This window comes from Ambystoma mexicanum, chromosome 1q (assembly GCF_040938575.1).
Source record: "Ambystoma mexicanum isolate Mex_15411 chromosome 1q, UKY_AmexF1_1, whole genome shotgun sequence".
Taxonomy (NCBI): Eukaryota; Metazoa; Chordata; class Amphibia; order Caudata; family Ambystomatidae; genus Ambystoma; species Ambystoma mexicanum.
In genome coordinates this window covers 260,121,590-260,148,463 of record NC_090922.1, presented here as the reverse complement: position 1 = coordinate 260,148,463, position 26,874 = coordinate 260,121,590, and the positions used below count along the sequence as shown (strand labels likewise).

The 26,874-nt window shown below is 44.0% G+C and overlaps 1 protein-coding gene across 1 annotated transcript in view; it reads right to left on the bottom strand.

Annotated features, from left to right (window-relative positions):
* LOC138554969 (cytosolic phospholipase A2 gamma-like) overlaps positions 1 to 26,874 on the bottom strand; it is a 235,447-nt gene that overhangs the window by 106,986 nt on the left and 101,587 nt on the right. Inside the window, exons 3-4 of the mRNA XM_069642604.1 lie at positions 4,898 to 4,935; positions 4,675 to 4,786 (exon numbers count right to left, since the gene is read on the bottom strand). Coding sequence (XP_069498705.1) covers positions 4,675 to 4,786; positions 4,898 to 4,935 — 150 coding nt within the window. The remainder of the gene's footprint in view (positions 1 to 4,674; positions 4,787 to 4,897; positions 4,936 to 26,874) is intronic.

Genomic DNA, 26,874 nt, shown 5'->3' with positions numbered 1-26,874 from the left:
CTATTGTGTATTATGAAACATTAATAATTGAGCCGTAGTGCAGCATTTAATCCAGATCTGCACTTATGGTATAGGTGACGCAAGGTCTGGACACCAGAGGGAGGGTTAGCTTTATACTCATTTTTTCCTTTATATGCCACCAAGTTGCTTACACACAGAAGAGCTAGAAGGCATGTGCTACATCATGTACAACTAGACATATGCATATATGAAATTTGCATTACTTACGTGGACACTGCTATACATAAATAACTCACATAAAAGTCAAGACTAATCTTGATATAAATGTTCAATGCATATAAGAAGTCTGTGAGATGTAAATTGTGTACATGCACAAGATGTAAATCGTATGGCTCATGCCCCATACACTGATACACTCATATGGCAAACATTTCTGTTACATACACTTATACGACATACACTCATACGCTATACCCATAGATTCATACACTGTAAGCCATACTCCACACAAAAAACACTGGCATTAGATATAAAAAACTTTCAAAAAATAGTTTGAGGTAATATAGCAAAAAGTAAAATCTACAAAGAGTGGGAGTAATAATGTTAAGGTACAATACTCGCTGCACACTACTACACATTGAACCATACAACTCGAAGTATAAACACAAGTCCAGCAGAATGTCACTGAATGAATGCCGAACATTGTTACAGACTTCACAATTTCTTATATCAACCTCTGATCTGTACCATGCCTTTTAATGAAACCATGATCTAGCCTAGAGTAAGATCAGTTGGTAATCCTCACAGCGACAAGGTCTCCATAGAGGAACATCTTGGTATATCTTACAGAAATAAACTGACTAATTGTAAGGTTTATATTGTCTAAGGTGGGAGGACAATGAGAGAGACCAAACATACTCTGACAGGTGCATCCTCGTCCTCAGACATTCTGGGACACCAGGGCCAAGATGTAGGTTGCTACATCTCTAGTGTATCTAGTCTTTCCGGAGTTGTAGGTTAGGGTGGGGTTCTTTGTAATTTACTGGCTGACACACATACTGGCTTTAGATTAGAACATGGGACTGGGTAGATTATATCTCGCCGCTACTGGACCCTGCACTTCGCTACATGTGAGTACCACTTGCATCTTACCTCCACCGTTTTGCTTCCTACTTCACCTCACCCTTACGGTGCTCACCAAATTGGTGTTCCCATCTAAAAAAAACAGTCCTCACCGCCGATCGCCACTCTACACGCCATAACATTTCGCACGCCTCCCAACACATGTTGTTAAGCCACCCAGAGAACAGCACTTGTCTGTTTTTAGCCGCTGCTCCTTGCCTAGCCAAGCAGCCATACGCTAAATCCACAGCGCCCACAGCATAGCTACACGCTGCTCACCCAGACAAACACACTATTATCTCGCCATTTCGTAAATGTGGCTCCATGAAGCCTCAGATCCAGCAATCTCTCTAGCCTTCCCACCAGGATACACACTTTTCTGACAGGACAGACCCATTGCAAAAGGAGGGGGCATTGCCCTGATAGTTAAGGAATCCCTTTAAGCTAGACAAACACACTCACCACTAGAAGAGAATGCGCTGTCAGTGAAACTCTCGCTCTCACCTAACTTCACAATTGCTATACACCTTATCTACCAGCCTCCAGGCCCACTACTTGATTTCCAATCAAATCTACTCCGCTGCCTAGGAGATAACCTAAATAAAACCATAAAGGCGATCCTCCTCGGGATTTTAACTTGGGCGTCAATGATCCTAAAGATAAAGCAAGTCCCTGGCCAAAGCACTCCAGGATATGGGCTTTCTTCAAAGAGTCATGACCCCTACACACACCAGAGGATGTATGTTCGATTGGGTAGCTGACCACTACTGCACCGCAGACATCAGCTCTAACACCCCCTGCCCCTGGATGCACCATCACCTTATACACTTCTACATCCTCACCCCTACTAACACCTCTAAACCCTACAAGCCCGCACCTTCAGCACTAGCCAGATGCTCACGTCTCCTTACTAGAGACAGGATCCTTCCCTTCTTAGAAGTTCCAGCTTTCAAGCCTCCGTTCACCAATGACCCCCTTGCATTGGCAGAACTTTATAACACCACTATTAGATCTGCGGTGGACGCCATTGCCCCTCTTGAGAGAAGAAAAACTAAAGGGAAGAAACACTCTAATTCCTGGTTCACTAAAGTGTTTCTAGAATTACATTCTTGCAAACGTACAGCGCTAACCAAATGGCAAGCCAACCCTCAGATTTCTTTGTTAGAGGCCTCGAAAATACTTGCCTCATAATATAAGAAAGCCATCACTCTAGCAAAATCAACAGCCTGTAAGGCAAGAATTTCAAATGCCAATTCTCAATCAAAATAACTTTTCTCCATTTTCAAGGAAATGGCCGCCCCTGCCACAAACACTCCAGAACTCAAAGATGAAGCTTGATGCTCCAGTGTTCAAACAGCCATGCTCAGTAAAATAAACCTCCTGCAAGAAAAAAGCAACTCACATTTTAACGCTCTGCCCAAAGCCAACCTTCTTAATGCAACTATCACCAACCCAGACACCAAAGACAAATTGTTCTTCTCTTTCAGAGAAGTAACTGAGTCAGAAGTTCTAGACATCATGAAACACATCAAACCCTCCATCTGCAAGGGTGATGTCTGCCCCACCAACCTCATTAAATACTGTGCCGAAACGCTAGCACTGTTACTGACAGCCTTCATCAACTTCCCGTTTGCCTCTGGCATCGTCCCTACCTGTCTCAAAGAGTCATGGGTTCGCCCTCTGCTCCACCCCTGGACCCAGAGTCACCTAATAACTACAGACCCATCACTACTGTGCAATTTCTGTTAAAAATACTTGACAAAGTGGCATATCTACAAATCCCAAAATTCTTGAAGCCAATACTATCCTTGGCAAAAGGCAATCAGGATTCCGCCCAGGTCACGGCACAGAGTCAGCGTTATTGGATCTGAAGAGCCAATTAGGAGAAACTATGGATGAACGCAAGCCAGCACTGCTCTTTCTCCTTGATTTATCTGCAGCATTTGATCTTGTTGATCACAAGACCCTCTCCAGACATCTCAGGAATGCAGCCCAATTCTCCCCGGAAGCCACATCATGGATCACTTCCTTCCTGGGAGGGAGACTCATGTGAGTGTTCTCTCACCAGGCGTGCGCTGCACCTAGTGCCATCCACTGAGGAGTCCCACAAGGCTCCTGCACCTCGCCCACATTATACAACCTGTTCACTTTACCATTTTTCAATGACTTGGACATGCACGGCATAGCATACACAAACTATGCTAATGATACTCAGGTCCTCTTCCCACTGTCGGGCTGCTACGAACAGGACTCTACAACTCTCTGCAAAACTTATGCCCTCATCCAGGTCCGGATGGCGGCTAATGATCTGTGTCTCAATGGGGATAAAACAGAAATCTTCTTGGTAGGCCCAAAGGAAATCCTCAACAAGCTGGACACCCAGTACAGCTCCTTCAACATTGAAGAACACCCCAATCGGCAGTCAAAACATTGGGTGTCTACTTTGACTCCTCCCTCTCCATGATGGGTCAATTCAGCGCCATATCGTCCTCTGCAGCACTCACCAGCAAAATCATCAATGCTGTCAAACTATATCTCTCACCCAAAAACTGCCTCACCATTGTGAGAGCCACCGTTGGGGCCAAACTGGACTATTGCAACGTTCTGCTCTCGGGCAGATAAGCAAAAAATCTCAACAGATTGCAAATACTCAAAATAATGCCCTAAGAGCGGCATTAAGCATCCCCAAAAGGGAACACATATCCCAGGCCAGACGTGATGCACACTGGCTCCCAGTGAAAGAGCGCATTCTGTTTAAAACGCTTGCCGTTACACACATGAGCCTCTCACTTACAGCACCCCCATGCCTTGTAGAGAAAATAGTCTGTTCCACCTCGTTGAGACCCAAGCGATCACACCACGCCAATCAGCTCCTCATCCTCACTTTTAAAACAGCCAAAGCAGGAGGCTCTAGCCTCCTATATTTAGCTCCTAAAAGCTGGAACGCCCTATCCACCTCACTCAGAAATGAGACCTCTCACGCAGCTTTTCGCAGAGTTCTTAAAACTAAGCTCTTCTGTTAGTCCCACTATAGACAATAAAGCAAAATCTGTTGGGTTCCCCCTGTAACCTTGGAACCTGTTTATGATGAACCTGCTTATCTTGACTTGTTATTATGAATTGTATTCATTCATGTATTTTTTTCTCACCATACTGTCGTTTATATATGCAACTATTTAAGCCTTCTTGTAACAGCACCACGATGCCCCAGGCCTGCCTGTGCGCTTTATAAATGCAATAAATAAATAAATAAATAAATATGGCTGACACACACATTGGCTTGGCCACAAAACTCAAACATATTAACTCTGTGTCAATGTAAGAAACGAAACATGTATTGGTAGAAAGGTGCCCATTGAAAAATTGCATGCATTTCTGTATTACTATGACCCTCACCCAAATACAAATAATGCACGGGAGCTCATTAATTTACGAGTGCATGTGTGTCTATTTTCCAAGGCATAAACCCTCTTTAGAGTGAAAGCCCTCATTCATGGTGAACCAGAACACCTTCGGCACAGACCCTCCCCTATTCCACCACCAGAAAGTGCAGCATCAGTAACAATGTAAACGGGATCAAGCCTCACATACCGGTTTAATGTTAATCCCTTGATTTCCAGCCCATGTAGCCGCAAGTTTCTTCCGCTCTTCAACGGATTTCTTCTCACCATCGGAAATACCAGTGGACACCCGCACTAAACGACTGCAGAAGAGAGGCAAAGAAAGGGGGATGAGTGAGGAACACAAAGATGGCTGCTACTGTGAACTTCAAAGATTGAAGATGTTCAATCAGAAAGGAAAAATCAGTTCTTACTCTCCAGCAGAGGTTGCGGTGGAGCTGGTTCCCATCAACTAAAAATACACAAAATAGTAATTGTTATTAAAAGTCAAGGAGTTTGTACAACATCTGAAAACATCAAGCATGACAACAACTTACTTTAGTGCATATTGTGCACCATGCTCTAATTTGCACAGTGTTGATGGGATATTGCACTGTGCCAATCAGTAGGGTGCACCATCATTTGTAGAGTGCACACTGACCCCATAGGGGGATTTATGATGGCACACACAAATATCTCATGTTCACTGTTATCCGTGTCAATTGTTCTTATCAACATTGAAGGATGAAGGACTGAGTGGACATGCCGGGAAATGAAGCTGTGAGACGAGGATAAAAACACAACTCTGTAGCGGATGCACACGGGCACTGGGCTTCAGTCAGGAGTGCAAGTGTGTTGGTTGTAGTGTGCCCCTGCACCTCAGTGTGCCGGCACCACCTAAAGAATAAGGGTATGTTGGAGGTGCCTACAGATTTCACGTAGCAGGTGGAGTGAGCATTCTGTCTACAGTCAGGTACAATTGAGGATCAGAGGTGAAGTCTATTTGGATGTGGACAATGAGGGCCATGCAGACCATTTAGGGGTTCCTGCCCACCCAGGTAGGTCCTTTTTGGGACTGCACCTACACTCTTTCTGCCCCCCCATCACCTTAATGTCCAAGAGCAGGATTTCCTCTTTTTCACTGGGATCAAACACCTGACCCTTCACCAACAAAACTCTGGCCTTCCATATATCATTGTCAGCGGCCAGGTCCCACTAAAACTCGGGGATTCAGTACTTGGTAACAGCTGCCTGGTGGATAAAGAGGCTTTAGAAGGTTCCCTGGAAGGCTGAGAATGCTTACTCATAATATTCACTTCTTTTCTACCTCGTCCCGGTCCTGAAACATGAGGTGACCCTCACCTATAAGACAAGCAACCTGTTGCCTTAATTAAACAAGTATTGTTCTGTCATCTCTCCTACCTCTCTGTGAGATAATAAAGGTGTTCCCCCCTTCTACATTCCACCTGGTTTATACCAAGAAAAGTGATCTAATACCCAATATCTCACACAATAGGAGGGATGGGAAGTAGGGATGGGATGAGGAGGACTAGCACTCAATATGATGAAGCGTAATATGTCTTTATATATATATATTCAGTGGAAAAAAACGTTGTTAATGGGACGTTATGGTAAAGTTGCGCTACTAAAAACCTATGAAATTCAGTGAAAGAAACATTGTTCAAGGGATGTTATGGTTCCAAGTAAAACCGAAACCCCCCTGAAATTCGCCAGTTATGCTAAGCTAAGCAATCATAACTCGCGCCACCACCGTGCACTGCTAAGACTAACACCCAGAACATCAAAGATGACATCATAAATATCATTGATGACATCACAGTTCTTGTTTCCTCTTTTTGTGTGCACTGACATATGTAGGGCAGGTGGTGTACTTCACTAACAGCCAGCAATTAAACATGCAAAAGGTACTATGTTTGTAGTTACACTGCTTTCCTTGGGTTGCAGGCACATCACATGATATATATACAAAGGAGAAGAACTAAGCCTGAAACACAGCAATTATTTCCATGCATGAAGTTAATTAGTGAGGTTATGAACACTATCTGGTAATAGTGCTGGTTTTTTGCTTACTTTACTTTCCCTGCACATATACGTATTTGTATGCATTGTAGTCTCGTTATGGTTTGTGTGTAGTAGAACAATTATGCAGTAAGGGAGGCATTGTCAGGTACTTATTACATGTTTCACACTATCCAAAACTCTGAAATGAAAGCATTCATCATTTTACTATCCAACATGGAAGGTATTGAATATTGCACCTCTATGGCGCATGCTGCAGAGAACGCTTACGTGGGTACACAAGTGCGTTCATATACTAGAAATAACTCAATAATGCAATGGTGTTTATAGCAATGAACGCCTAATAAAATATTTGCTGAATGATAGTTCTTCCAAAGATCTCTACATTTTTTTTCTAACATTACAATGACAATCCTGTGTGGAGGCCATGCATGAAAACTAAATGCACATGTGATGTCATTAATGACATGTGTGATGTCATCTTTCATGTCCTGGGTGTTAGTCTTAGCAGTGCACGGTGGTGGTGCGAGTTATGGTTGCTTAGTTTACCATAACTTGCGAATTTCAGGGGGTTTTCGGTTTTACTTGGAACCATAACGTCCCTTAAACACATTTTTTTTTTTTACTGAATTTCATAGCTTTTTATTAGCACAACTTAACCATAATGTCCCTTTAACAAAGTTTTGTTCACTGTCATAGCGTTTTATTGGCACAACTTAACCATAACATCCCTTTAACAATGTTTTTTTCACTGAATATAAATATAGATAATGTAAATGTGACAAATTTTTACTAAGACTCCCTTACCTTACATTTATATAACATAGAAAATAGTAAACCCCCCACCCCGCTAGTGATTTTGATGTCCGCGGACCGTGCGCATGTCTGCAGGCGCACGCGGTCAACATCAGCACTATCCAAAAACTTAGATGGTATCTTCCATTATTGTATCATACAATAAAAACACACAAACATATTCAAAAAGCACCACATAAATACATTACATTTAATAATAAATAAGAAGTGGAAACTGTATATGTAAAACACCAACCATCCACTGAAGTTGCATTTCCAATATAATGGAATATACCAAAACAAAATAAATATGCCTCCAGCTGAATTACCTCACAGAAACTGCACAGCAAGAAGCAAGAGCATACTTACACACCAGTAACAGCAAAGGTTTGTAAAAAAGTAGTAAGTACACTACATTTATTTCATATACTTATACATTTTCTGTATTATGTACACTAAAACTAATATGTATTTCTTTTAACACAGAAATGTCCAGTACTTCGGAATGGCTGGAAGAGAATTTCCCACGAGATGAGATGAGTGAAGAGAGTGATAATAATGGTAGACACAACATTTCTCTATATAAGCCAATTAATAACTATGACTTTATATGTACTTAAAACATTTTTTTTTAACAGACCAGACAACCAATAAAACTAATATACCAAAAGAGATAATAGAAAATCCTCTCAAACAAATGGAACTGAAAATAGATTTATTACTACAACACTTCAACCAACTAAAAGAGTGTATTGTGGACCACATTAAAGAAAACATTAAATACCATTGACCCACATGTACCTGTTTCCCCTCTCCATGTCCCAGCCAACTATCCGCAAACCCTCCCCACCAAGAAAAACGGTATGATGAAACTTCCATCCCTTGCTCCCCTCCCATACATAATTTCCAAACCCCTAATTCCGCTATATTTGTTTCAGTTTCTGCTTCCCCCTCTCTTTCCTAATTTTTCTATGTTAAACAATAATAACATTTTAAATGTGTTCTTAGTATATACCCGTTTCTTATTTTTTTTTTTTAAAGGCAGTCAAGGTGTCCGCGGACAGAGCAGCTGTCCGAGATGTCCCCAAATACCTAAAATGGGTGTGTCCCAAGGACACTATACCTGTCCCTACTGTCGATAATTAAAATGGAGGTGTCTTTAGAACACACAAGATGTCCGCCTGTCTGTATGTAAACAAAATGGGGGTGTCCTAAGGACAATATACCTGTTCGTACTGTTCATAATTGAAATGCCTATGTCCTCAGAATACACAAGATGTCTGCCTGTCCGCAAAGTTTTGACACACATTTATTTTATTCAGGGAGTTCAACATTGTCCTGAGCACATGCGCACCACACACTTGGATCCTACGAACATCGTGCCTCTCCGCAACTGTCCGCTGCATGTGTGTCGCACTTTTAATTAGTTTGGAGACCTGAAAACTGTCCGTAGAACACCCGCGCATGCGCACAACCGGCACTACGCATTTGGGGTCCTGCGGACAACCATCCCATTTGCGAACGTGCCCGCGACGTCATCATGTGACCGCACCCAAGATGAGCGTCTGTCCTTATTTCCGGACACTGTCCAGATCCACGGACATTTAAAAAAGTGCTTTTTGAGCAATCCAAGGTGTTTTACAGTAAAAGTTCATCATTGCACATGTCCAATATCCCAACCGATCTACATACTTTTTGGAACTTTCTGAGCCCATTCTTAGTGTTCGAAGTGTTCGGGAACCGCGCGGGTGTCCGCGAAGCGCGCCCCAGCGCCCCTATAAAAGGCCACACCCCAGAGTTGATCCTCATTCTCCTTTTCAATTTCCAAGATTTACAACAGGACAATTGTGCAAGTTGCTGTTTTTGGTTCCTAGTTCCTAGTTGCTGGTTATTAACCTTCCAGATGGCGTCCCAAATTGCTTCTGCTGCTACTGCCTCCGCATCAGCACCCCCCACCCCCTCCACCACCACCACGTCCCCAAGGGCCTGCAGAGGGGAACAGGCATGAGGATGCAGAGGAGACGGATGAAGAGGATGAAGAGGATGAGTTAGTGGAAGTCCCTACTACTAGCACTCATCGTGAGTTTTGGGTGTGGCGGTTATTTACCACCATTGATGGAAAGTCAAAAGCTCATGCGAACAGGAGGATGTGCACTCAGTGCCGCATGGTGCTGAGTGGTGGCAGGCATGGTTCCTATAGCTATAGTACTACATCAATGAAGCGACACCTAAAGTCGTTCCATGATGGGGCTATTCGTAAGGTTGTACCTTTCGATAAATGTAGTAGGTTGACCTCCTCGACGGCATCCTCCGTTTCCGCTCCTGCCACCACAAGAGACACTCCTGTGGGACAGCACATCCCTCCAGCTGCCTCACAGGCCATTCATGATGCTGTTGACCCTTACCTTTCGAGGGTCACAATATTGTGAATGTACTGCGATGCAGTACTCTGCAGAGGGGAGAATGTTTGGAGTGCTTTCGAGACTGCGGTCAAGGAGCACCAGAAGAACTGCTACCTACCTAAGTAAGGCCCATCCTACATCTTCCTCTCTCCACCTGCCCTTTCTTATCCCTGTGGTTGGTGTCCCTTCCTTACCCTCCTTTCCCCTCCTTTCCTTCTGTGTTGTGTTTAAAATACCCCAGAAAATATAAAACAAAAACAAAACAAATACAAAGGCTCTTTTCAGAGCCGCCTTTCACAGTTAAAAAATAGAAGTGACAAATAAATAGTGCAGGGCCTTGTGCATTTTTATATGTCTGCGGACATCTACAATCTGTGCAGTGTTGCCCTGTCACAACCATTGCACTTTTCTCTGGGAGGAAGTGGTGGTTCTGAAAAGAGCCTTTTTGTGGTGTTTTTTTCTGTTTCGAAAAACTTCAAATGGTCAACACCTACTGTAAAATGGATTGCTCTAATTCCAAAAAAGGTTGCAATGCATTTTTTTCTATATTTCACAGAAAAATCTGATTGCCAGCATAAGTAAGATGTACTCCATCTCTGCGATAAATGTGTGTGCTACAAACATTTCATTCTGAAAAGAGGACATACCAACATCTCTCAAAAAGGCACAAACAGCCTTGTTAACATTGCGCCTTGCTTTCTCCATTTGTGGACCAAATGAAAAATAACGCAGCCACATTTGTCTTTGCGCAATACGGGAAAAAATTACTCTGGAGTTTGGATACATGTCCATGACTTTCCCAAGTCCTTCTTTCATTGCAAATTGCAAAGCGATTCCAGACACATGTCCTAAACTGTTCCCTCCACAATGAATAATAATAATGTCTGGATGACGCTGTGTCACCAAAGAAGCACAGAGAGGCACCAAATCCACCTACTTCATTCCATGCACTCCATGCCAGTACACTTCCACATGAGAGGATCCAAGATGTGCAGCCACTCCATACCAACCAATTTATCCACAAATCTCCCAAAATCCAAACAATCTGCTTTCTGAAACACACAGCCATAGCTATCTCCTCTTCTTTCAGGAAAAAGACATACTGAGAAACTCTTTCCTTACACAACACACCCAGTAAACCTTATTGACCAATCCCTTGCTCTGCTCAGTTTCATTTGCATGCTACTCAACCCCAAAATCCCTGTATGTAATATGCACTGTCCTCAAACAACCGCGCTATCTGCAGACAAATCGAAATATCTAAGCGTAGGGGAAGAAAAAATTATCAGTGTGCCCCATTTCCCCTTTGAGGTTGGCTCTGAAAAGAGCCTTTCTTTAGTTTATTTTTGCAGATGCTTCAGAAACACCTTTTATTTTCTATTTTTTTGGGGGGTTTTTTGCCCATTTTCCTCCAAAAATCTTCACATTAGCTTCTCCAAAGCAACCCTTACATTCCAAAACAGCATGGCATTTCCCACAATAGAATAAGAAATGCCATCTTCCTTAAAGTAATCATCATTACCAGAGTCAATGTTGTCATGGTTGCAAAACAACATGCCCGATTGTCATGATGCCTACCCCCGGGCATCCTGATCGAGTCCATCAGCCCCGGGAGCAGGCATCCAGATACTCATTAAAACCCCAACAGCCCCGACTGGGGGCTGTATGGATTCAGTCCTGGCACCTTAGGCACCAGGCTCATCATAGAAATCAGTCCTGGCGCCATAGGCGCCAGGCTCATAGTCTTTACTTACCTTATGCAGACCATGCTGCAAATGAATCGAAGCCAACGTGAGGCCTGGATGGGACAATTTTATTACAGGGACTATTTTTCACTCGGGTGTGGTTCTGGGGAACTTCTTACCCGGAACTGCTCTGCAGGCTATTTAAACCACGCCCAAACAGCAGCCCATGCTTCGCATTATTCTGCATCCAGCAGCGTGATGCTCACCGTGTCTGCAAGTCAGCATCCAGTCTTCTGCCACGCCCGCCTCGAATCTGGAGCTCCTAGACAAAAGGAAAAGAAAGGAGAAGAGGTTAGATCATGGACATTATTTGATTCCTTACCTGATTCCGGACCCAGCACATCTCCGAGCCTGGAAAGGACATTATTTCAGCACGCGTCGCTTCGCCAGCAGCAGCGCCACGTTATACTCACCAGTCCACCGCATCTTTCGACTCGGCGCTGCCTCCATCATTTTCTTCGTCGAAATCCAGCACCTGGGGGGAAAACAAAAGGAATAACAAGGTGAGCCGAGAAAACCGACAAAGACAATCTCTTTGCCACCATAGGCTTACCTGCTTTACCACCGGAGGTATTATTCTTTAATTTGCCGCATCTTCCTATGCCGCACCTATAAAGGGAGAGAAAACGGCAAGTTAAACTCATGCAACTTTTACCGGACAGTGTTTGGTAATACAGACTCTTACCTGAACGCCATCAGCTGCCTCCAGGCAATATTCTTTTGGACCCAGCTGCAACCTAATGAGGGAATGGAACAAGAGTGAACATCGGACATATTGAACTCTTTTAACTTTATAGACACTGGAGTCAATATTCCTCCGGAACTCCTCCAGTACCTTCAACCCAGTGAAGTACCTGGTATCTACGCACCCCTGCATGCCATGCAGGATGGAGAGCTCATTTAAAAACATAAGGTGAGGTTACCAAAAGGGGATATCGGAGGTGATTAGTGGGGAGAACGAGAACTGTTGGGGGGGCCATCTCTAAAGTCCACGGGTGGCTAAATCCCTTTCTCCACTTGCAGGAGAATACTTCTACGAGTCCAGCAGACAAGATTAGGCGGGCCAGTCCAGACTGTCATCTCTTCACTACGCATCACGTTGGTGGAGACCGCAGCTGTCCGGGTCCGATCAACGCCCCTGTGGGAACCAGGTGAGCGTAACAGAATGCAAAGCCTATCTACAAATCCCCACCTGGGAGTAATGGAGACCTCAGAAACTGACCAACTAGCCCAATTGTTAGGAGAAGTGCACTTTGCGCGGCAAGAAACTAATGCCCTCAGGAGAGGACTGATTGATTGTGTCAAAGGAGCGCACTGATGATCTTGCCAGACAACTGCTGCAAAACCAAGCCGGGCAAACACCACTACCTGGACTTGGGGGGAATTCAACCCCTGTTTCATCAAGCAGCCCTGTGCAAGTGGTTCTACCAGGGAGCATTCCTTTAACTCCACCCAAACGCTTTGCTGGGGACCCGAAAAGGTTTGCTGTGTTCATTAACCAATGCCGCTTGCACTTTTTATGCAGACCAGGAGCTTTTCCAAACGACCAAGCCAAAGTAGCCTTTGTACTGTCATACCTTAGTGGCAGCGCAGCGGATTGGTCAATTCCATTAGTCAACCAGGATGACCCTCTTCTTCGGGATTTTCAGGGTTTTTAATTGAGCATGGAAAGATTATTCGCCAGACATTCACAGGGACAGGCCCTGGATAACGAACTTCTATCCCTACGACAAGGAAACCAGGACCTGCTAATTTATATCGCAACCTTCAATAGGTTGGTGGTGGAAACCGGATGGCCAGAGGTAAAGCGAATTACATTATTTCATCGCGGACTTCGGGGTGAACTCAAAGATGTTTTGGCCCAAGTTGTGAACCCACCTCAGGATTGCGCAGAATATATAGACTTAGTGGTCCAGCTAGACCACCGACTTCAGAATAGAAAAGCTGATCGAGCTAAGTTCGAGAATCGGGTATTGGTTAAACCCAATATTACTCCCAAAGGAACAGATGCATGTTAAATGTTAAAGGTATTTGTGCCGCGCACCGTCACCAACGGAATTGGTCCCCAGGCGCTCAGGCGGATCTGAAAACGATAAAGGTGGGATGGGTTAGTAGGTTGAAGAAGGGAGTAGGATAGTGAGAGAAGTGGTGTGCTGTTGGCAGCTTCAACTCAGTATACACCGGGTGCTGAGCTTTGGTGCAGGTATCGGATTGGAGTCAGTCCACGTGTGCTGTTGTTCCGGTTTATGTGTTGTTGCAGTGTTGTGAAGTGCGTGCGGTTTGTTGTGCGAGAGATGGTTGTGTGAGTTTTTGAGTGAGATAAGTATGCAGAGTTTGAGCTTAATTTGACCAATTAGTGGGTTACCTGACCTTTACCAATGCTAGTACTCGCGGTTCTGGGGAGAGTGGCACTTGTTGGCCCTCGCATTCCCATCTAGGCGCGGCGCAGGCCAATGATTGGGGCTCCATACTGGTGTGATCATGCCAACATTCACACTTTTATCTGGTCGCGGCGCAGGCTAGTGTTTAGAGATCGGTCCAGGAGTGGGCAAGCTAGCGTTCACAACTCCATCCGAACGCCACGCAGGTTGGTGTTCACAGCTTTGATTGTGGCATAAGCTAGCATTCACGTTTCCTAGGCGCGGGCATGTTATCCTTCGAACAGTCCTATCCACATGTGACGCAGGCCAACGTCTATCTAGATGCGTCTGCCAGTCTGGCTGTGTTCGTCCGGTGCGTAAGAGCGGGAGAGTGTAGGTCTAGGTTTCGTCTGGGTCTAGTTAGGTGGTCAGTCTCTGTAGCCTTCCTTTGCGGCTGTCTTCCATGATGTCTTATGCTCTGTCGAGTGGTTGGTTCTTTGGCTTGAGCGTTTGTTCAATTTGAGAGTGGCCGAAGTTGGGGTTATTTTCATCATTGTTTTAGTGTAAGGGCATTCCGGTGCGTCTCCGTGGTGGTTACGCTTTGAAGAGCCATGATTTGAGGAGTTTCCTGAATGCTAGGTGGTTTGTTGTATTCCGTATATTCTTAGGTAGGTCGTTCCAAGTTTTGGGTGCCTGGTGAGAGAAAGACGATCCTCTGAATTTTTTCCTGTTGTAGGGTTTTGGTTCCAGGCGTATGTCTGTGCTTGATCTTAGTGTTCTTGTCGGTTGATGTAGGCGCAGTTTTGCGCTTAGGAATTCTGCGCCTTGTTTGTGTATTGCTCTGTGCGTGATGCACATGGCTTTGAACTTTATTCGCTGTTTCAGCGGTAGCCAGTGTAGTATTTTTAGCGCGGGTGTGATGTGTTCTCTTCTGGGTAGCTTGAGGAGAAGTCTGGCTGCTGCATTTTGTATGCGTTGCAGTTTTTTTAGAAGTCGTTCGGGCATGCCCATGTATAAGCTATTGGCATAGTCTACTCTGGACATGATCAGAGCGATGATGGTAAGTGTTTTGTTGGCGAACGACAGGAACGGTAGGATCCTTTTTGCTGCTCGCAGGAGGAAGAAACATTTATTGATTACTGAGTTTACTTGTGGCTCCAGGGTGAGGTTGTTATCCATCAGGACCCCCAGGTTTTGCAGATCAGGGGGGTTAAGGGACCCTTAACTCAAAAAGAAAGAGAAAGGAGACGACAGATGCAGTTGTGTCTGTACTGTGGGGCCTCAGGACACTTTCTACGGGATTGCCCTATAAAACCATCCCAGAAAGTAGTCGAAGTTGCTGATAGAAATCAAACAGAGCCTGATTCGGGAAACGACCACGCCCGACAAGCGTAGAGGTCCGCTTGCCGAGCTTAAAGAAGGACACTCAGACCTCGCACCTAATCATACCAATGGTCCTTATTGATCCAAGGCAGCCATCACGTGTGCACGCAGTTAGGGCATACATTGATAGCGGGGCCGTCAGAAACTATCTGGACCACGAATTGGTTTCTAGGATGAATCTACTTCTCTGCAAAAAAGACCACTTCGGATGTTATCACCACAGTCGATGGAACTGAAATTGCCTCTGGGCCTGTAACTCATTCCACCACAGAGATGACACTGTTGGGTCAAGATGGGCATCGAGAGACTATTGTGTTTGACTTAATCAAAGCCCCGCAGTTCCAAATAATACTGGGGATACCTTGGTTGGAAACACATAATCCTTGTATTGATTGGCGAGAGAAGAGAGTAACCTTCCCGGAGTGTGCACACACCTGTTACCCGGAAAAAACCTTGAACAAATGCCTGGCCACTGTCGCTAATCCAGTCATGCAGTTACCTAAGGAATATCAAGAATTCCAGGATGTTTTCCAAAAAGAACAGGCAAACACCTTACCGCCTCATAGATCATACGATTGTCAAATCGACCTCATACCCGGTGCACAACCTCCATGCAGTAGAATCTACGCCCTTACGGAACCCGAAAACCATCACCTACCACAATACTTGGACCAATACCTTGCTAATTGATTCATTCATCCATCTAAGTCCCCTGCATCTTCAGCTTTATTCATCGTGCCCAAAAAGGAAGGTGACCTCAGAACGTGCATAGACTACCGCGCATTAAACCAGATCACGGAGAAGAACCAATATCCATTGCCTCTGATCCCCGAACTACTAGACCAAGTAAAGGATGCTTGCATCTACACTAAATTAGATCTCCGAGGGGCATATCATCTGGTACGTGTAAAGAAGGGCGACAAATGGAAGACCGCTTTTCGTACGGATTATTCGAATATCAGGTGATGCCCTTCGGGTTGTGCAATGCACCAGCAGCCTTCCAGTATTTTATGAACGATGTCCTTCGTGAACTCATTGACGTCTGTGTTGTCGTATACATAGACGATATTCTAGTGTACTCCTCCTCAGAATCAGACCATGTTAAGCACATTTGTGCAGTCCTTGAGAAACTACGCCAGTACAAGTTATATGCAAAATTGGAAAAATGCGTTTTTCATGCTACAGAAGTTGAATTCCTTGGATTTATCCTGACTCCAAAAGGAGTCTGAATGGACTCTCGAAAGGTGGACGCAATTCTCAAGTGGCCATCACCCAGTTCAGTTAAAGGGGTGCAAAGCATGCTTGGGTTTGCTAATTTCTACTGCAGATTTATTCCTGACTTCTCATATGTTGTACACCCCATCACAGCACTTTTGCGAAAAAACAAACGCTTCTTGTGGACCGAAGAGGCTGAAAAAGCCTTCCAAGAACTGAAATTGAAATTCACATCGGCACCTGTCTTAAAGCATCCACGCCCCGAGCTCCCATACATAGTTGAAACCGATGCGTCCAGTTTAGCCATGGGGGCTGTCCTTTTCCCAGAAGGATCCAGAAACTGGTCAACTTCATCCAGTAGCATTTTGGTCCAGAAAATTCTCGGCCCCCAAATTAAACTATGTGGTTACCGATAAATAGTTGTTAGCCATCAAATCCACCTTCAAGGCTTGGCAGCATTATCTTGTCGGTGCCATGCATACCATTACTGTAATCACCAATCACAGGAACTTGCAGTATTTAAAAACAGCCAAAGCCCAATCATCGCGTCAATTTAGATGGGCCTTATTCCTTGCCGAATTCAATTTCGTGATCACTTATCGACCAGGTTGTAAGAATGGTAAGGCAGACGCTTTGTCCCGAATCGGGATGGGAGAAGCATATTCGAACCCGGAACCGGTGCCTATAATTCCTGAACAAAGAATTCTTGGGATAACTACTCTACAGACCTTAGAAGATATTCATTTAAAGATCCAACAACTTTTTTGATTCAGCAGCCCTGCAGGACTGGGTTAAAAAGGGCCAAGATTATTGAGTTGTCAATGACCTACCTTACTATCAAGGGCGTCTATTTCTACCACACAAGGAACTATAAGAACAAGTCATCTCCAATTACCATGAAGCTCTGATGGAAGGGCACCCAGGTATTGCAAAAACTGAAGCTAAAATTAAAAGACAATTCTGGTGGCCCACCTGGCGAAAAGATGTAAAGTCATTTGTACTGTCTTGTGGCACCTGCGCCCAGAACAAAAGTCAAAAGAAGAAACCAGCTGGTCTTTTACAACCTTTAGATATTCCACCAACACCATGGCACACTTTGTCTTTAGACTTTATTACAGATCTACCAACATGTAATGGATTCAACACCATTCTAGTTATTGTGGATCATTTTTCCAAGATGGCCCACTTCATTCCTTTAAAAGGATTAACTTCTGCTTCAATCTTGGCCAAGGAATTTCTCGAAAATATTGTTCGAATACATGGATTTCCTTCCGTATTTATCTCTGACCGAGGCAGTCAGTTCATTTCGCAATTTTGGCAGAAGTGTTGTCAATTGGCACAAATCGACGTAAGGTTATCAACCAGTCGCCATCCCCAAACCGATGGTCAGACAGAGAGAACCAACCAGACTCTTTAACAATACCTACGTTGTATGCTCCACCAAACCGAAAGTAATTGGAAGGACATTTTATGGATTTCTGAATACGCATACAATAACTCTGTACATTGAGGAACCGGAAAAAGCCCTTTTACACCATATATGGACATCATCCTCGAACCTCAGAACTCGATTCGCCCCAGCATTTAGAAATGCCGGCAGTAACTCATCTGCATTCTACTATTACACAAGCCTTTAAAGAGGCAACAAAACATTTGAAATAAGCAAAAGAGAAATACAAGAAAAATGCTGATCAACATAGAAGTGAGACCCCACCATATCGAATCGGAGACCAAGTTTGGCTGGCTACAAGACATATACCTCTGAAAGGAACTCAGACTTTTAATCCTAGATATTTGGGTCCTTACACCATTAAGGCCATTAACAACCGGGTGGCCGTCAAATTAGAATTACCCTCTAATATGCGGATTTATCCTGTCTTTCATGTTTCACGTCTAAAACCAGTTCAACCCGGGACAAGATTAACCAAACCACCTGACCCCATCCTAATAGATGGAGAACCTGAATTCGAGGTAAAAAAAACATCCTGGACTCTAAAATGGTTAAATCAAGACTTTATTTAATCGACTGGAAGGGTTCCGGACCACAAAAAAGGTCATGGGAACTAAGTGACCACCTTCATGCTCCTCGATTGATGAAAACGTTCCATCAGGACTTCCCAGACAAGCCAGGGCCAAGGGGAAGAACAACTTTAGGAGGGGCCTTCGGGGGGAGTGCTGTCATGATGCCTACCCCTGGGCATCCAGATCGAGTCCATCAGCCCCGGGAGCAGGCATCCAGATACTCATTAAAACCCCAACAGCCCCGACTGGGGGCTGTTTGGATTCAGTTCTGGCGCCATAGGCGCCAGGCTCATAGCCTTTACTTACCTTATGCAGATCATGCTGCAAACGAGTCCAAGCCAACGTGAGGCCTGGATGGGACTATTTTATTACAGGGACACTTTTTCACTTGGGTGTGGTTCTGGGGAACTTCTTACCTGGGACTACTTTGCAGGCTATTTAAACCACGCCCGAACAGCAGCCCATGCTTCGCGTTATTCTGCATCCAGCAGCGTGACGCTCACCGTGTCTGCAAGTCAGCATCCAGTCTTCTGACACGCCCGCCTCGAATCTGGAGCTCCTAGACAAAAGGAAAAGAAAGGAGAAGAGGTTAGATCACGGACATTATTTGATTCCTTACCTGATTCCGGACCCAGCACATCTCCAAGCCTGGAAAGGACATTATTTCAGCACGCGTCGCTTCGCCAGCAGCAGCGCCGCGTTATACTCACCAGTCCACCGCATCTTTCGACTCGGCGCTGCCTCCATCATTTTCTTCGTCAAAATCCAGCACCTGGGGGGAAAACAAAAGGAATAACAAGTTGAGCAGAGAAAACTGACAAAAACAATCTTGGTGCCACCATAGGCTTACCTGCTTTACCACCGGAGGTAGTATTCTTAAATTCGCCGCATCTTCCTATGCCGCACCTATAAAGGGAGAGAAAACAGCAAGTTAAACTCATGCAACTTTGACCAGACACTGTTTGGTAATACAGACTCTTACCTGAACGCCATTAGCTGCCTCCAGGCAATATTCCTTTGGACCCAGCTGCAACCTAACGAGGGAATGGAACAAGAGTGAACATCGGACATATTGAACTCTTTGAACTTTATAGACACTGGACTCAATATTCCTCCGGAACTCCTCCAGTACCTTCAACCAAGTGAAGTAACTGGTATCTACGCGCCCCTGCATGCCATGCAGAATGGAGAGCTCATCATTTAAAAACATAAGATGAGGTTACCAAAAGGGGATATCGGAGGTGATTAGTGGGGAGAACGAGAACTTTTGGGGGGGCCATCACTAAAGTCCACGGGTGGCTAAATCCCTTTTTCCACTTGCAGGAGAATACTTCTATGAGTCCAGCAGACAAGATTAGGCGGGCCAGTCCAGACTGTTATCTCTTCACTACGCATCACGTTGGTCGAGACCGCAGCTGTCCGGGTCCGATCGACGACCCTGTGGGAACCAGGTGAGCGTAACACCAATCTAGTCATAAAACCAAACATGCCTCGGTTGACTAAGCACCTGTCAACATTTTGCTGAGGACAAAAAGCAGAACTATTGTCCCATATTGCCCTAGGTGTCAACCCAGAAAACATAACCTTGGCATTTGGAAGGACTTTCATGATTTCCTGACCCAAATTTTTCAAATCTTGCAACAAAGTAGAGACAGTAACATAGCCCAAATGCACAGCACCACAGTGTAAGACAACTACATGTGGACTATGAAATCTAGCCACATCCTGACAAACTACTAGAATTGCTGGCAAATTCAAATCAGGCACAATGCTCCACACCACATCCACTCCTTTTGTGTCAAAATGGTTAGCCACATTTCTAGATTCTGCATACTGCTCCAAACAATTCACAAACATATCTCCAACCACCAACACCCTGACTTTCTGCACCTCCGCCATCTTCACTACACACAGCCTCTCTCAATACGAAGCAAAACCTCAACACCTGATTGGCTAATCCTCAAAATACACTCCCACTTCATGCTCGGAAACCCCGAATGTAGCATGTCATGTCTCCGAACAGCCGCCCAGTCTGCAGAGCACGTAAGTAACACTGTGGGCAGCCCTTCTACACTTTTCACTGCACTTTCTGCACCATTCCCTCATTGGCTACTGTTAAGCAGTAACACAATCATCCACCAATCACATCCAAGAACTCTACATCTAACTCTGTCATCACAGATCACCACTTTAGATGTACTATTGATCACTCTCAGTACAATTCGGCTGTCACTGCAAAGGACCTACAGCAACAACTACTATAAAACTTCCCAAGATTTCCACTTACAGATTGATGCACATCCATATGCATATGCATAAACACAGACTACAGGTATGAATATTTTCTACACAGTACATGTACACCTCTTCTAGAAATACAATACATCCCGGGAGCATAGCTCAGCGTCAACGTGCATGCCTTCAAAGCAAGACGACACGAAGCAACACAGATTCGATCCCCGGGTCCGCGCTTAGAAACCTCTGGGTGTTTAAGCGTGTTATAAATATGCAACTAAGACAAAATAAGTACACAACTAAAAAACAAACCATTGCTGTATCAGCGCCTCGACGCCCGAGGGCTGCGTAAGCACTTTCAAAATGTAAAACAAAATAAATACAAATATTAACAGAGTAAATGCCACTAAACTGTAAAATGAAGTTCCTGTCATTTCTCCCATCTGCTATGATGAAGTGTCACTTGCAAAGCTTTCAGCTCTCCAAATGTTTGTTTAAACACACACCTATCTAAAAAAATATTGTTTCATATTATAAGATGTGAAAAATAACAGTATAATTATGAAAAAGACTGTCCACTGTGTTATAAAATTACACGCAGCCAGGATGAGTACATACATCTTCATTCAAGCACACACACAGACAATATGGGTCATTCTGACCCTGGCGATAGGGGGTTAACGGGTCGGTATAGGAGCCGGCCCCGTTAACCCCCTACCACCGCATTAGGAGGTTTGCTTGCGGGACCCGGTAAGAACGCCTGGTAAAACCAGGCGTCCTTAGCGGGTCCCGCGAGCAGCCCAGCATGCTAACAACGGGCCCGTTATTAATGGGCCCGTTGTTAGCATGCTCCCCATTCCCATTGAGCCCTATTGGGGCCTAAATGGGAATGGGGATGGACCGGGTCTGGGTTGCCTGAATGGGGAAATACCGGGCCCTCCAAGGTTGGAATGGCCCGGTACTTCCCCATTCAGGGAACCCGGACCTGGTACCCGAAATGGAGGTAACCATGCCGCAAATTGCGGCATGGTTACCTCCAAGGTCGTAATGACCCCCAATATCATTAGAAAGGCTCCCAGATCAAACAACACCACTGCCTCTATATGAAATCCTTCTGCTTTATTACCCACACCTTCACAAAGGCATACATTGTTTGCTTTTATGTACAATCGCTGCCATTTACCCTGTAAAAATAACACAAAAGGCATATGATTATTTCTTCTATCTCTTAACATTTATAAACATAACATTAAAAAAACAAGTGTGCTCTATACGTTTACTGTTAGACTAATTCGAAAAACATATTCAACTAACAGATTCTAAATAAAATATACAGGATGCACATAGGCAAAAAATAATGCAAAACAATGTCTACATTAACAAAACTGCTATAACACACATATGCACTAACTTCTTTCTTCTACACTTTCAATGAACACCACTCTCCTGAAAAGCAGCAGCGTCAGAAGTACGAACAAGGACTTAGAAGAAACCTACTCTTTCCATAGAAAAAAGTAAGTACAAAACTAACATAATGTTCTAACTGTTACTCAAACACACTAGCATTTTAGTGTTGTAGAACAAACAAATATATAACCCTTTACCATTAGATGTAGTATTAGTGCTTCCCCTTGCCAGCTACATACTTTATATTGTCATCTGAAACCCACTATAGTAACACACAAATACAACAATAGCCTCCCAACTTGATGTACCTGCCCATTGCACAATCACACACCTCCACAATCATACTTACCATCATACTCAGACACTCATGCACAAAGCATACATACACTGAACAACAGCCCAACCCACACTTTATTTTTGTTCTCCAACAGACCCCAAAGAATGCCTACCAAAAAGCAACTCCATAGAAAGCAACGCAGAAGTAGAGCAAATTGTTAAGCAGAATCCTGTGCAGTTCCCTTAGCGAGCAATACAAAAGATTAAGACTACAGGTATATGCAAGAAAATCCCCTCTGGTATCAGTCAGTACCACAAAAATGTAGTTGGTATCTGTGGCTAAGCAGTCAGACTTATCTCAAGAGGGTGATGAGCAGTATTCGGGGTTTACTCATTACGAATACAGTACTATGGAACAAGGAAACACTGACCAAAGCTTGGTATCAAAAAGAATATATATATTTATTTTACACACTCTGATGTTCACACACAAATCACTATCCTTAAAGTAAGTTAAAACAGTCAGGAAAAGTATTCACAACTCCCTATTTAAATTGTAGACAAGTTTGAGCAAGAGTGAAAACTGAGCAAAACGGCACAGTGATAACTAAGCAGAAATGTCAATCTAACAATTTCTTCAGAGGGAGGGAAATAACATGTTATACAGGTTTAGACTCCTAAAACACACCAGCAACACTTCCCAAGTGGATTGTGAACAAGTTAAGCAAGGCAGCACTTTAGCATCAACAGTACTTTGGTGAAAACCGAGCAAAATGGTACTTCAACAATGTATAAAAGGGAAGGAAAGGTGGTTATAAGAGTTTTAGTTGCACCAACACATTTCTTGAAGAGAAACAATCTAGAGAAGGCAGTTGTAACAGATTTAGCCAGAGTCAAGAGGCTTGTGTCAGAGTCAGTGGTACAAGGCAAAGTGCCTACGTTCAAAATGTTCTAATAGCTGCAGTCAAGTCTTTGGGCCTCATTACGAGTCCGGCGGTAACCGAGGCGGTAAAACTGCCTCGGTTACCGCCGGACTCGTAATACCATTCCGCCTCCGTGATTCCCAGAATTACCGGGCATTACAACCCCGGTTTCCCGGGAACCACGGAGGCGGAATGGTGTTAATCCCCATTCCCATTGAGTGCTATGGGACTCAATGGGAATGGGGATCATGAAAACACCGGCAGCATCTCGTAATGCTGCTGGTGTTTCCTCGTCCGCCTGCAGGTGGGCGGTGTTAAACCCGCCAGGTCAGACCTGGCGGGAACATCACCTCCTGCCTGCAGGAGTCGGGATCAGGCGGTCCGGAAACAACGGTGGCGGCGGGTTTACCGCCACCGTTATTTCCGGACTGCCTGATTTGTAATGAGGCCCTTTGTTAAACGATTGAAAAGGAGGTTGCAGGACATAGAAATACAATGTTAGATGAAAAGGCAGCCAGCCCAGAAGATAAGTAAAGGATTTAAAACACCTTTAGCAATACCCAACGAAAAGGGAGGCCTGGCGGAACAATGTACCTTGAAAGTGGAAGAGGCTCCTGCGGTGGCGGTAGTTCCTGGAAGTTCCTGCAGTTCGGGAGATCAGCAGAGGAAGAGAGGCTCTCGTCGTGGAGGAAGGTTCGAGTTACTGCACTGCCCAGGGATGAAACCAGCCGCGGTGCTGCCAAAACGGAATAAAAGGCACGCTCCTTTAAATCACAGTCATGGTGGACGGGTGCCTGGCTATCCGGTGCTTCGCACTGGAGATTCGACCAAGGCAGGTCATGGAAGGTGCTTGGCGAACTGGTTGGCCCCACCAGCTCAAGGGAAGAAGACTCTTTCCGGGGAAGATCTTCTCAAGTTATTGGAGAAAAGTGGTGAGGATCTGCAGCAGGGCTTCACCAGTGGTTCAGTCATTGCAGATGTCTTCAGCTTCTCCCCTCTTTGGTTTCTTAGTTCCAGTGGCGACGTCTTGTCCTCCAGTCCTCAGGACCCTGCTTTTATGCAGCAAGAGCCCCATTTATACAGCCTAGCTGTCACTCACACAGTGGGGTGGCTCTCCTGGCGGGAGAACCCCCTAGCCTATCAGGGCAGAGTGCGACTTGTGTTGCGTAGGCAAACCTGTCCAGGGTGCCTATTCCCCCTCCCACACATCCTGTCTACCCCAGACTCAGTGGTGCCGCGAGAAGGGCTTCTGTGCAGAAGCCCGTCAAAAGGACGAACAAAGGATCCCCGACCTGGGCTAAGATTATAGAGAAAGACATGATAAAGAAATATGATTAAAGTTCTGGCAATGAAAACCTACCGGAGTAAAGTTAATATAAAAATAAACCGGCGGTATGTTAGAGGCTGTCAGTAAAAGTGGTAGTTGTGAACAATGGGAAAATCGCATAGGGAAATATTCACGGTTGAATATTTATGGTAGTAACCACTGCCACCAGCCAGTAACTTTTGAGAGAGTGACTGTACGGTACCCCCTCGAAAATTAACATTATGGAAAAACTATTAATCCTTCCCAGTACTTCCATAGTAAGATGGGTTGTACTTGTTTAGTTCATACGAATTGACTAGTAAAGTCAATGGAGACTTTACATGCCCTGGGACACAGTAGTCAGTCCCAGGGTATGGAGTCTATGTTTGGGGGTCGCTATGACACCCCTGTGGTACGGCACGGAGGGTGCCGTATACCAAATATGTTAAAAAGATGATTCCTATGTGGGTGAGAAACCCCATAGACCAGAAGCTCACAAGATAGCATAAAACACACACTAGCAATCTGTTTAAGAGTGGGAAAAAGGGTCTCACTCTTAGCAGGAGAAAAAAATAAACCCTTCAAAGCTGCTGGGGGACTCTATAGGTAATGGAAATTAGCCTTTGAAGAGAATTCTCCCTAACACAAATCAAAATAAAAGTGTCCAAAATAAGCTTCCATCTCTAGCAGATTTTGTACAAAAAGTTCAAACAAAACAGCCAATACAATCATTAAGCGAAACAAAACAAGTTTCCAGTACAGAAACATTCCCTCCTGTATCAAAATGTAAAACCAAACAGAAAGTGATTAACAAGACTTCAGCTACCATTACTGCTAACAATGGACCTATAAATCTTGGTGTAGTGACAAGTAATCATACCAAAAAAAATGTTTTTCAAAAAATGTTGCTCCAGAGTCCTTCAGATTCTTTTAAAAACAGGAGAGAAATCATGCACAACTCTTAAAACCTACCGCAGAAAATGAATCCTAGAAGCTCTCGTAGACAGTGCAATCCTTCTCAAAAGGAAGTTATTTATTTTAGTTTTAAATAGGATGAAACCACTAACAAAACTAACTACTAAACTACAAAAAAGACTTTTCAATAAACGGAATATCACCAAAAATAGCTTCTTAAACATCTGTGGAGGTGAATGGAACCACACCACGACCACAGAAAAATATTTTAATGAAGAAGCATGTAAACAAAAGCAAACAAAACCAATTGCCATACAGAGCCGTGGACGAGGGTATGAAAAACTTAATAACACCATTATGGAACAAGAAACTCTGCTCACAAAAATATCCCCAGAAAACTCAGTATCACCTCCCCAATCTCCTGAACCAAAACGTCCAGTCTACAAATGGCCGTGCACATCAATGTGTAACATTGCCAAAGAATCTTTCAAATCTTTACGCCAGTGCCTCAATCAGTATGGAAAAAGCAAAGACAAATTCAAAATGAAACTACTACAAAATATGGATGCCTGTCCAGTGCGCAAATACACAGGACTACCTTCCATCATATCAAAATGATATCAACACATCATTCAACTATAAGAAATCTAGTCCAAAAACTGTACTATGCTAGAAGTCCTGCTTTAGCACTAGCCAACTTAAATAACAATCTTCTACATGGTACAGCCAAACAACTACTCAATGAAATAGACTATATCCAGAGAAAATATTTTGGAATTGAAAGCCACTTACAAAATGAAATAGATGTACAACAAACTTGCAACTACTGTACAAATATCAACCTTCTATTAAACACATACAAAAAATAAATACTAAAGTTTAAAAGTACTTCCGCTGAATTACCAAACCATGTGTGTGTGTTTTGCCGCAGGACTTCTTATAAAAGTACCACAAAAACTATAGACATAACGTACAAAATAGAAGATAATTAAGATTCGAAATGGTTCCAATTAGCTCTCTACCTTATAGCAGAAAAAAAATACAACATTGTAGACCCCTTAATACCTTGCAACTACTGCACTTCAAAACTTGACAACAACCAAACACCTTCACGTGCTATCACAAATAACTTGGAATTATTCCCACTACCGAAACCCCTGCAACAACTACATTTATATGAGAGCATCATAATTCAAACAGTGCACCCATTTCAAGCAATAATACGCCTCCAAACAAACACAGCAAAAATACCTTCCTCTGAAATAGTCATTGGCAAAGTAGTTTATTTACTATTAGATCTCATAGAAAATGTACACACTCTAGGAGTGCAACGGCCAATAGATCAATCTTTAATTGTCTTAGTAAATGGCCTACCTACAAAAGACAA